General features: G+C 46.1%; 1 protein-coding gene across 1 annotated transcript in view; it reads left to right on the top strand.

Moving 5' to 3' along the window:
- The window catches only part of LOC140730960 (uncharacterized), a 405,020-nt gene that overhangs the window by 308,336 nt on the left and 83,971 nt on the right, over positions 1-12,713 (top strand). The window contains exons 39-43 of the mRNA XM_073052071.1: positions 1,995-2,048; positions 2,643-2,696; positions 8,108-8,161; positions 10,180-10,287; positions 11,482-11,535. Of these exons, the coding sequence (XP_072908172.1) occupies positions 1,995-2,048; positions 2,643-2,696; positions 8,108-8,161; positions 10,180-10,287; positions 11,482-11,535 (324 nt within the window). The remainder of the gene's footprint in view (positions 1-1,994; positions 2,049-2,642; positions 2,697-8,107; positions 8,162-10,179; positions 10,288-11,481; positions 11,536-12,713) is intronic.

A 12,713-nucleotide genomic window follows, 5' to 3' on the forward strand; every position in this document is an offset into this window, starting at 1 on the left:
TCTGGAATCGCTGAGGACACACAGATTTTGAGAAACTTTCTCTTTGTGGTTTATTAACGTAATGGGCTGGATTGTGCTCGGAGAGATGTATCCCAGCACCTGTACTCTCCCCATAGAGGTACCAACCTGCTGTGCCCGTGCAACTCCCACTTTCCTGGAATCCACAGAAGTCCACCAACCAAATCAATGACTGGGCAGTGAATGTCACCCGGCCTCCCCAGCACAACTCTGACCACTGACAGAGGTCTGCTCCCCTCTTAGATACATCATATGTTTGGATACACAGAACATAAGACAATATGTTTCCCTTCCACTTTCTTTCATACTTGTGCTTATTTAAGAGTTCCTTAAATTTCCCTAATGTATCTGTCTCTACCATCACCCCTGCAGTACATTCCACTCTCCCACCATTCTCTGTGTTGGAAACATACCTCTGATACTCCCCCCATACGTCTCCACCAATCACCTTAAAATTATGCCCTCTCGCATTTGCCATTGCCACCCTGAGAGAAAGGCTGTCCACTCCGTCGATGTAATACACACAAAATGCTGGAGGAACTCAGCAGGCCAGGCGAGATCTATGGAAAAAATGTACAGTTAGCGTTTCTGGCCAAAACCCTTCAGTAGGACTCTTAGCATTTAATACATTTCTATCAAGTCATCCCTAGGTACCTTCATAAGATCTGTCCTGCGTCCTCATAACTCTCAGGAGCTCTGTCTGATGCTTGCTTCCTAAACCCTAAGTATTCTTCCTTCTTCCTTTTCACTGGATGTTGCACATCTCTTGTAAACCGTGGTTCCTTCACAGCACCATCCATTCCCTGCCTCAGTGGAACAAACATCAAGAAACCCCGAGCGTGTGCTCCCTAAACCACCACCACATTTCCACTGTGCATTTCTCTCAATACTTCTCTTCCCAATTTACACTCCCTAGTTCCTGCCCAAGAACATCAAAACTCCCCCTCCACCAGTTCAACACTTCCCCGTATCATCTGCTCCCAAAACAGTAGCAATTTATTTAACTAATTCCGGATGTTACCAAGGTAAATAATATAATTTAAAGCACAGTAAATGACCGTTAAATTAATTAAAATGTAAGTCTGAAGCGTAGTGAATAGGAGGCTTCCAGATGAACATCTTTCTGTTGAAGACCAGCTGCCCTTTTGAAGTGAATGGGTCACGGTAGCTGGGACTGTGTGGACACAGAACTGCGTCTGGAGCTGTGCTCACCCAGGGATGCATACACTGGGACTTTGTTTCTGACTCCACAGCATCTGACTGCTGCTGTACTTCATGTTAAAATGCAGCCAGTACTGGAACGTGATGACGTCCTCTCTGCAGTGCTTCGCTGGAAATACTGCTGAGACGTCAGCGTAATAGGTGACAGTGTTATCGAGCTTCTGCTCACTTTTAGCAATGCATCTATTAATACTGCTCTCAGGATAAAACTTTGCTAAAGCATTAGGGTGTGTATCGGCCACTAAACCATCTCGGTATGGGGAAACTCTGCGGTGAACAAAACTCATAACTCCTTGGTTTTGATTTATTCTCTGAGATTTTGTAAAGCCGTTGTTGTATTTCACTCCAACACAAGAGGAGATGGTTGTGTCAAACCATAGGTAGGAGAAGAACTGGTTTTCTATTATCCATGAAAGCACAGAGGGAGCCATTGACTGAGTGGTTAATTAAAAATGAAGGTGCTATGAAATTAATAAAAACTGAAAATGCTGAAAGCGCTCATCAGGTCAGACAACATCTGTGGAGAGAGATACGTGGTTAACTTTGCAGGTCAAAGACCCTTACTCAGACAGGGGAAAAGAGAAAACTCGTCGTCAGCTCAGAAGTCAGTATCAGATTTGTTATCATTGACTGTTAGGTTGTTTTGTGACACAGTGTATGTTTTATCCCAGCTTTCCAATGCCCTTACCCTTATCTTAAAGTGCTAAATTCATTGGCAGGTAATCTCCATTAACTGTGCCTTGGGATTTTTTTAGGGAAAGGAAGGAGCCATTGGACCTGAAGGACTCTCTGGACAGAAGGGAGAAAAGGTAAAGTGTTGGCAATTTACAATTTACAAGGATTTTGCCAGGACTTGAGGGCCTGAGTTATAGGGAAAAGTTGAATACGTCAGGACTTTATTCCCTGGAGTGTAGAATAAAGAAGGGAGATTTGAGGGGTGTAGATAGGGTAACTGCAAGTAGGCAGTTTCCACTGAAGTTGTAAAGCCATTGTTGGGTCAGATGAGAACTAGAGGTCATATTGTAGGTTAAGGGTGAAAGGTGAAATGTTTACGGGGAATCTTGTGAGCTACCAGTGAAAGTGGTGGATGCAGGTTCAATTGCAATATTTAACAAGAGTTTGGATAAGTACATAGACGGGAGAGGTATGGAAGGCTAAGATCCAGGGGTGGGTCAATGGGACGAGGCAGAATAACAGTTTGGCATGGACTAGATGGGCTGAAGGGCCTGTGCTTTATGACTCTATGAAAATGATGGACACAAACATCTCTGGAAGTGCGTTGTTATGTAGCAGGTGTGGGCTCTTCAGCTCTATAGAGCTGCAGCTTTCAGCGACTTGCAAAGAGCACCACCATTTTAAAATGATCAGTTACTCAAGTTGCAAACGCTTTTCTTTCCCTGTAGGGTGAAACTGGTCCATTGGGAGGTGTTGGTGTAGCAGGGCTGGATGGTGAGCAGGTAATATGACTTCCGGTTTGATTATTTCCCATTGCAAATGGATAGAGAGATGGCAGTTCATGAATTACTGTACATGCGTTATTTGCTTGTGTTTTACCATCACTGAATATCCTGTCAATGTTCGCTTAAATTTTATTCTAAATGTTACAGGTAAAATAGTACTCAGAGGCTGCTGATCTAACCATCTCCCTAAAGCATCTCTACAGCACCAAAGTTCTGATGGAATACTCTACGTTGACCTGCATTGAAGTTTGAACAACTTTCAAATTCAAACTAAATTTACTATCAAAGTACATGTATACGTACAACTCTGAGATACATTTTCTTGCAGGCAATTCATTCCCTTCATTGTAGGAAACGACACCCACAATTTATTAATGTTGCTTCAGCTGATCCTGTTAGCCTGTGACCACCACAAATGGGAAGGGCAAGGCCAGCGGGTCCAGGGGAACTCCACCATCTTAGCAAACTGCTCCAAGCCGTACAATATCTTCCCTCACTACTCGGTCAAAATGCCAGAACATCACTGTAGGACTGAACACGAGGAAGTCTGCAGGTGCTGGCAGTCCAAAGCAACACACACAAAAAGCTGGAGGAATTTAGCAGGTCAGGCAGCATCTGTGGAAGTGAGTAGATAGCCAGCATTCCAGGCCCAGACCTTTCTTCAGGACTGAGGAGGAAGAGGGAAGATGCTGGAATAAAAAGGTGGGGGGACAGGAGAAGGAGGCTGGCTGGAAGGTGATTGTTGAAGCCAGGTGGGTGGGAAAGGTCAAGGGCTGGAGAAGAAGGAATGTAGTAGGAGAGGAGAATGGACCATAGGAGAAGAGAAGGGGACTCAGGGGGAAGTAATGGGCAGGTAAGAAGAGGTAAAAGGTCAGTTGGGGGAGTGGAATTTGTTTACTGGAAGAAGAAATTAATATCCATGCTGTCAGCTTGGAGGCTACGCAGACAGAATGTAAGGTGTTGCTCCTCTACCCTGTGGATGGCCTCAGGCCATGGACCGACAGGTTGGAACGGGAATGGGAATTGGAATTAAAATGTTTGGTCACAATTCTGTAGGATTGATTTCAGCTCACTACCTCCCCCCTTGTGAACAAATAGCCATGGACGAGTTTAAAAATGCTAATTCTTTCCATCCTTTCTTTGAGTGTCAATAGGAAATCTCTCACATCTTTGTAGATAATATTGTCACTTGTTATGGCTGTACTTGGCCATTGACTGTCATGCAGGATATAAAATGAGCGACTTATCTGTTGAATTGAGAGTAAGTGAAGTTTGTTTTTGTGTGTGTACTATGTTACTGAGGGTTGTTACCATCCTGAAGCCAATGCTGGAATGTTTTGTCAGACACAAAGCGCTGGAAATACCCAGCAGGTCAGGCAGCCTCAGCAGAGAGAGAGAACATTCCTTGCTTCAGTTAATGAAGTTTCAGTAAACCTGGGAACGTTGTTTTGCTTTCTGCTTTTGTGCTTGAGAGGCTGTCTACCAGTTCAGTATTTACAATGACACATCTGTTGGCTGTGAATTGGAAATGGAAATCTGAAACAGTCAGTTGTAAGAAGTGAATAACAATCCCTTTACTGAGCTGACCCCCCTCAGCAGGGTTTGGGAATGGGCTTCCTTAAAATACAATAGCAGCTTATAAGATCAGCAAACTTGATAGCAATATCAAAAATATTAAATCATATCCAGGATCAAGTTTATTGTCACTGACATACTGCATTTCATGAAATTTGTTGTTACAATGCAAGACACTAAAATTATGATAAGTTACATAGATAATAAATTACGCAAAAATCAGTAATGAAGTAGCATTCACAGGTTCATGGGCCGTTCAGAAATCTGATGGCAGAGGGGAGAAGGCTGTTCCAGAATCACTGAGTGTGTGTCTTCAGACTCCTGTACCTCCTCCCTGACGCTAGTAATGAGAAGAGGGCATGTCCCTGGTGGTGAGGTTCCTTACTGATGGATGATTCCTTTTGATGATGGGGAGGTCTGTGCCCATGATGGTCCTGGTTGAATCCACAACCCTCTGCAGCCTCTTTCAGTTCTCGTTGGAGCCTCCATACTATACCTTGCCTCTGACCTAAGGCAGGAGCTCAGTGACCGTGAGTGTGAGAGGTTGTATTCTGGCAACGTACACAAAATGCTGGTGGAACACAGCAGGACAGGCAGCATCTATAGGAGAATCATTGTCAATGTTTCGGGCCGAGACCCTTCGTCAGAACTAACTGAAAGAAAAGATAGTAAGAGATTTGAAAGTAGGAGGTGGAGGGGGAAATCTGAAATGATAGGAGAAGACCGGAGGGGGTGGGGTGAAGCTAAGAGCTGGAAAGGTGATTGGCAAAAGGGATACAGAGCTGGAGAAGGGAGAGGATCATGGGACGGGAGGCCTCGGGAGAAAGAAAGGGGGAGGGGAGCACCAGAGGGAGATGGAGAGCAGGCAAGGAGTGATTGTGAGAGGGGCAGAGAGAGAAAAGAAAAAGGGGGGGGGAGGGAATTAAATAAATAAATAAGGGACGGGGTAAGAAGGGGAGGGGCATTAACGGAAGTTAGAGAAATCAATGTTCATGCCATCAGGTTGGAGACTACCCAGACGGAATATAAGGTGTTCCTCCAACCTGAGTGTGGCTTCATCTTGACAGTAGAGGAGGCCATGTATAGGCATATCAGAATGGGAATGGGACGTGGAATTAAAATGTGTGGCCACTGGGAGATCCTGCTTTTCCTGGCGGACAGAGCATAGGTGTTCAGCGAAACGGTCTCCCAGTCTGCGTCGGGTCTCACCAATATATAAAAGGCCACACCGGGAGCACCGGACACAGTATACCACACCAGCTGACTCACAGGTGAAGTGTCGCCTCACCTGGAAGGACTATCTGGGGCCCCGAATGGTGGTGAGGGAGGAAGTGTAAAGGGCAGGTGTAGCTCTTGTTCCACTTACAAGGATAAGTGCCAGGAGGGAGATCGGTGGGAAGGGATGGGGGGACGAATGGACAAGGGAGTCGATTAGGGAGCGATCCCTGTGGAAAGCAGAAAGAGGGGAAGGGAAAGATGTGCTTAGTAGTGGGATCCTGTTGGAGGTGGCGGAAATTACGGAGAATTATACGTTGGACCCGGAGGCTGGTGAGGTGGTAGGTGAGGACAAGGGGAACCCTATCTCGAGTGGGGTGGTGGGCGGTTGGGGTGAGGGCAGATGTGCGTGAAATGGGAGAGATGCATTTAAGAGCAGAGTTGATGGTGGAGGAAGGGAAGCCCCTTTGTTTAAAAAAGAAAGACATTTCCAAGCGGCGGAGATGGAGGAATTGCAAGAAAGGAATAGCATTTTTGCAAGAGATAGCGTGGGAAGAGGAATAGTCCAGGTAGCTGTGAGAGTCTGTAGGCTTATAGTAGATATCAGTAGATAAGCTGTCTCCCGAGATGGAGACAGAAAGATCAAGAAAGGGGAGGGAGGTGTCAGAAATGGACCAGGTAAATTTGAGGGCAAAATGAAAGTTGGAGGCAAAGTTAATGAAATCAACGTGCTCAGCATGCGTGCAGGAGGTAGCGCCAATGCAGTCGTCAATGTAGCGAAGGAAAAGAGGGGGACAGATACCCGTATAGACTTGGAACATGGACTGTTCCACAAAGCCAACAAAAAGGCAGGCATAGCTGGGACCCATGCAGCTGCCCATGGCTACACCTTTGGTTTGGAGGAAGTGGGAGGAGCCAAAGGAGAAATTATTGAGAGTAAGAACTAATTCCGCTAGACGGAGGAGAGTGGTGGTAGAGGGGAATTGGTTAGGTCTGAAATCCAAAAAGTAGCGGAGAGCTTTGAGACCTTCCCGGTGGGGGATGGAGGTATATAGGGACTGGACATCCATGGTGAAAATAAGGTGGTGGGGGCCAGGGAACTTAAAAATAAATTACAAAAAAAAAGAAAAAATTCAAAGTGTGAGAAGTGTCACGAACATAGGTGGGAAGGGATTGAACAAGGGGGGTTAAAACACCGTCAAGGTATGCAGAAATGAGTTCAGTGGGGCAGGAGCAAGCTGAGACTTGAAGGAGATGTCTTCCTTTTTTAAACAAAGGGGCTTCCCTTCCTCCACCATCAACTCTGCTCTCAAACGCATCTCTCCCATTTCATGCACATCTGCCCTCACCCCATCCGCCCACCACCCCACTCGGGATAGGGTTCCCCTTGTCCTCACCTACCACCCCACCAGCCTCCGAGTCCAACATATAATCCTCCATAACTTTCGCCACCTCCAACTGGATCTCACTACCAAGCGCATCTTTCCCTCCTCCCCCTTTCTGCTTTTTGCAGGGATCGCTCCCTGTGCGACTCCCTTGTCCACTCGTGTCCCCCCCCCCCCCATCCCTTCCCACCAGTCTCCCTCCTGGCACTGATCCTTGTAAGCAGAACAAGTGCTACACCTGCCCTTACACTTCCTCCCTCACCACCATTCAGGGCCCCAGACAGTCCTTCCAGGTGAGGCAACACTTCACCTGTGAGTCGGCTGGTGTGGTATACTGCGTCCGGTGCTCCCGGTGTGGCCTTTTATATATTGGTGAGACCCGACGCAGACTGGGAGACCGTTTCGCTGAACACCTACACTCGGTCCACCAGAGAAAGCAGGATCTCCCAGTGGCCACACATTTTAATTCCACGTCCCATTCCCATTCTGATATGCCTATCCATGGCCTCCTCTACTGTCAAGATTGAAGCCACACTCAGGTTGGAGGAACAACACCTTATATACCGGCTGGGTAGCCTCCAACCTGATGGCATGAACATTGAATTCTCTAACTTCCGTTAATGCCCCTCCTCCCCTTCTTACCCCATCCCTTATTTATTCATTTAATTCCCCCCTCCTTTTTTTTCCTCTCTCTGTCCCTCTCACAATCACTCATTGCCTGCTCTCCATCTCTCTCTGGTGCTCCCCTCCCCCTTTCTTTCTCCCTAGGCCTCCCATCCCATGATCCTTTCCCTTCTCTAGCTCTGTATCCCTTTTGCCAATAACCTTTCCAGCTCTTAGTTTCATCCCACCCACTCCTGTCTTCTCCTATCATTTCAGATTTTCCCCTCCCCCTCCTACTTTCAAATCTCTTCCTATCTTTTCTTTCAGTTAGTCCTGACGAAGGGTCTCAGCCTGAAATGTCGACTGTGCTTCTCCCTATAGATGCTGCCTGGCCTGCTGTGTTCCACCGGCATTTTGTGTGTGTTGCTTGAATTTCCAGCGTCTGCAGATTTCCTCGAGGTCTTATACTGTGTCGCCAGGCAGCCAACAGTGCTGTCTGTACCTGAGGGAGCAGAAACTTTCCTCACTCTGTACCGTAACATCCCTACACGCTCTGCCGAGTTCTTAACCCGTAACCTGTGTTCACAGAAGGTTATCTTGTTGCCGCACTAACAGTTTCTCTTCCCACAGGGTGGACCTGGTAGTGTGGGTGAAGAAGGCCCTGTGGGAATAAAGGGAGGACAGGTTGGTACTCAGAGTGGAGAACTGTGGGCTTGATTTCTGTGTATACCTGTGGTGATTGTTGGCTTTGTGTTTGTAACTACTTCCCTTGCTCAGCAGTGCAATGTGTAAAGGGGTCCATAGAGTGGCCTCTGCTGCAGAATTCCCTTTTCACAGTCTGAATCACAGCTACACCATCCAATGGTGCGTGGACCCTATTAAGGCAAAGTGTATTAACATCCCACACCCCACACAATGACTGGGGTCTCTCACACCCTCTCAGACCCAATGGCAGACTCAAAGCCAAAGGACTGCGATCTACATGCCAGTACTCTTCATAGTGGGCTTCAGCTGACTCAGGGGCACGAAGGCTCCCAATGTCTTGGTGTCAATTGTGATTAGCCTTGTTCGTTGTATGGTATTTTCTTGATCAATTCAAGTCAGACAGTGAATTTTGAACACAACAGGCCAGAGATCCCCAGAAATCTCAGGTTAGGTTAGGCTATGCTTTTGTTCCTTACAATGAGGGCCAAACTTAGAAAAGTGTCTAAGGTTATGAGGGACAGAGATATTTTGGAAAGTAACAATCCATCTCCCCCAGATTAAGTGAGTGTATAACTAGAGGGCGTAGTGTGAGAGGGGACCGGTGGAAAAAGAACCCGAGGGGCAACTCCTTCACAAAGAAGTTGGTGAGTACAGGTATATGGAATGAGCTGCCAAAGGAAGTGGTTGAGCCAGGTACAACAGTATCATTTAAGAAGCACTGGGATAGGTACATGGAGGGACAGTGTGGACTGGGTAGGCTGAAGGGTCAATGTCCATGCTGTATAACTGTATTATTCCAAAAGTTGGAAGTGTGGATGCCAACTAAGGATATGTATTGCATGAAACTTTTTCCCATTCTCTTCTGCTTTCCACATCCATGTTGTGGCTGAAGGGGATCTAATGTTTCCAGTCAGGCAGAGGTACTGAGGGCTTGTGTGACATTAGATCCACCCTCATTCCCTCAGGAATTGGAATTGGAACGGTGGCCTGACATGGGAACCATTGACTCCCGAAGAGAGCTCTGTTTCATTGCAGTTAAGCCTTCCAGTTGTATACTGTTTATTCTAACGGTTACGGCCCAGGCTGCGTGTTCTTGGCAACCCCAGTAGGGGGTTCTCAGGTCACCTCTGCTGTGGGGAAACCAGTATCGCCCTGCCTTTAAAACTTAGTGGCATTTGAAAACTCCGACATTTCAGTGCTGAAATGGTGGGTGGCCCAGTCCTTGACTGATGGTTCCTCAAACTCTGCACCATTCAAATATCAGAGTACCAACACAGAATACAACCTGGGATTCTTACTTGTCGCAGACATCCACAAAACAGGAGATCCCCAAAGAACGAATGACAGAAACATCGGAACCCCTAACCCCACTCACAAACGGCAGCAGAAGCATTGACCCTCCCCACACTTCACAGAGAGTGTTGATGTTAGAATCAAGATGGTGTCGTGCCCAGTTGCAGCAGCCACTCCGGCTCCAAATAATGGTGTGATTGTTCATCCTTTGCGTATTTATCATGATTGCAAGACACACTGGATATTAAGAACACCAAGTACTGCAAGAGTGCCTCAGTAGTGAGTTGCAGGATAGCGGAGGAGCTGCACAACCTGCACCTACCGCATTTTGTGCCGTTGCCTGTTACAGCCACCCGGGGAATAAGGGGTCAGGTGCAATGCCCAAGGGAACAGAAGAGCCATTGGGACGCTGGTATTCATGCGAGACTGAAGGTGAAACCCTGCAGACCAGCTCTTCCACCGATTCTGCTTTCAAATGTTCGATCGCTTGAAAATAAACAACATATTCCAGTACCTGCAGTCTCTTAGCCCAGAAGTTTCGTTTCTTTGCGTTAGGGTAGCGATGAAAACTTCAACAAAACCCCTTCGCTCAACTGAAGCCAGTTCCTTTTGCCCTAAAAATTGCAAAATTCACGGATGTGTATTTTATCTCTGCACTTCTACTTGTTTTAACATCACCTCAGAATTATGATTTGTCTTTGAAGGGTGATCGTGGGCAACTTGGAATACCTGGGCCTAAAGGGACCAAGGGAGAACAAGGAGATGAAGGGATACCAGGTCCCCCAGGAGAGAGAGGAGAACCTGGAATCAAGGTAATGATAAGGAATATTTGGCAAAACTGACATTATGAGAAATCTCGGAGGAAGAGTGCAACATTAGATTATCTTTTATGAAGGGGATACTATTTAAAAGGGATATCAGGGGAAGCGTTTTCATGCAAAAGCTGGTGTGCATTTGGAATGAGGTTTCGGAAATAGTGGCTGATCCGGGCACATTAGCAACATTAGGCTTCTACATGAATACATAGATGGCACGGGTTCAGAGGGCTATGGGCCAAATGCAGACAGATGGGGCTAGCTCGCTGAGCAACACCGTCAGAACAGGCTGTCTGGGACAAAGGGGCCGTTTCCATGCTGATTGACTTTGTGACTCTGCCACTGAGAGAATAAATGAATGTTAAATGTGTTGCGAATTTTAATCATCAAACTGAAACATGACGCTACAAGTAAAATTAGCTCCAGGAGAGCTAGATAGTTCATTGCCTACGTTGTGACTGATGTTAGTCACCAGAAAGACGCTGAAGGTGGTGATATAAAAGCCTTTATTCATCATAGCGAACAGGAATCCTGGAGACCCTCTCAGTAGAGACCCCCAAACACTAAGTATATCACACTTTAAACTCTAAAGATCAAAGGTGATTTAATACAATTTCAACAGTTGCATTAGCATTATTTACTTCAACACTGAGCCTAACAGTGAATTACTTATCTACAATGGGAAATATCTCTGAAAGTTCAAATTCACGCAGATGAAATAAAAGCTTCTGAGGACAGAGAAACAGACACTCAAAATTAATATTGTAAGGGATAACTCTGAGTACACAGACATCTGAATTGTTGATAGATCAGCTATTCCTGCAACCATATTTGATGTGCTAAGTGATAATCTCAATCTAGTATACAAGCTTCCTTGAACTTGGTCACAATGGTACAGAATAACTTTGTCCCTGTTTCCTGGTTTGATACAGGTGATACAGGTCTTGTTTAGCTGATGCATGCAAGAAGGTCTCATGGTCATCTCACTTTACAAACCAGATCAGTTGAGCAGCCAGCCCCTTGAAGTGGGCCAGCAGCCTGTACCCTTTAGATAGTGCTGTTCGTTTGTAAAGCAGACCTTTTAACTTCGAGTCATTACTGCTTGCATATTACATTAAGAACCAAAGCCTGATTTAAATTCACATTACTTCATAACTCCTGAATTCCTAACAGACTATTTCTGCTTGACAGGGAGAAATGGGGCCCAGAGGTGACTCAGGAGAACTGGGACCAAAAGGAGAGAAGGTAACGTTTCCATTGTTACTTCCATTGCATTAACCAAAATACTTCAGATACAAGCTGTCTTTATGTCCCACGTTACAATCTGAAATACATAGGTGCTGACCATTAAAGATTCTGCGTTATGACCATCCAGCTTGCTCAGGACTTTGGTACGACCACACTGGCAGATTTTCCACTATTGGATGTTATTATCACAATGTACTTTTGATTCACTTTTTTTTCCAGAATAGTACAGTTGAGGAACAGACTCTTGGGAAATGGTGGTGTGCCAAAATAATTAAGTTAGTAATTAAATGCCTCACTAAGCTGCAGCATAAAATCTCCATAAATCTGGCAGGTTGAAAGTGAGCGTGGAAACAGCACCCCACTGGGTGGAAGGGAGGGCTTGAGTTATCAGAAGCGACCGGGCAGACTGTTGGCTTCCCCTGGATCAATGAGGTGAGACAGAGGTACTGCACATAAAATTATGAGACTATAGTTAGTCTTTTGTTTCCCATGGTGGTGCTGTCTAAAACTAGAGGACATACTGTAGGTTTAAGCTGAAAAGGAGGTGGTTGCAGAGTGATCTGAGAGGTACATTTTTCGAACACTGAGTAGGTGGTATCTGGAAAGAGCAACCAGAGGAGATGGTGAAGGCAGGAATATTAATGGCATTTAAGATGCACCTGGCCAGGCACTTGAATGAGCAAGCTATAGGGAGATCTGGAATTAATGCAGGCAGATGGGATAAGTAGGTTCTTCATGGATAAGAAATACAGACAAAATCCAGTCCTGGACAAACAAGATGAGAAGTCAGAGTTTGCAGTTGGGAGAGGGGCAGGAAGAAGTACAATGTCGATATGTCAGTCCATGGCCTCCTCTGCTGCCATGATGAGGCCACACTCTGGAGGAGCAATATCTGAATAGCCTCCAACCTGATGGCATGAACATCAACTTCTTGAACTTCCAGTAATGTCCCCCACTCCTTCACCATTCCCCATTCCCATTTCCCTCTCTCACTTTATTTCTTTACCTGCCCATCACCTCCCTCTGGTGCTCCTCCCCCTTCCCTTTCTTCGATGGCCTTCTGTCCGCTCCTATCCAATTCCCCTTTCTCCAGTCCTTTATCCCTTTTGCCAATCGACTTCCCAGCTCTTTACTTCACCCCTCTTCCCCTCTCCCAGTTTCACCTATCACCTCCT

The sequence above is a fragment of the Hemitrygon akajei genome, chromosome 7 (genome assembly GCF_048418815.1).
Source record: "Hemitrygon akajei chromosome 7, sHemAka1.3, whole genome shotgun sequence".
NCBI classification, from domain to species: Eukaryota; Metazoa; Chordata; class Chondrichthyes; order Myliobatiformes; family Dasyatidae; genus Hemitrygon; species Hemitrygon akajei.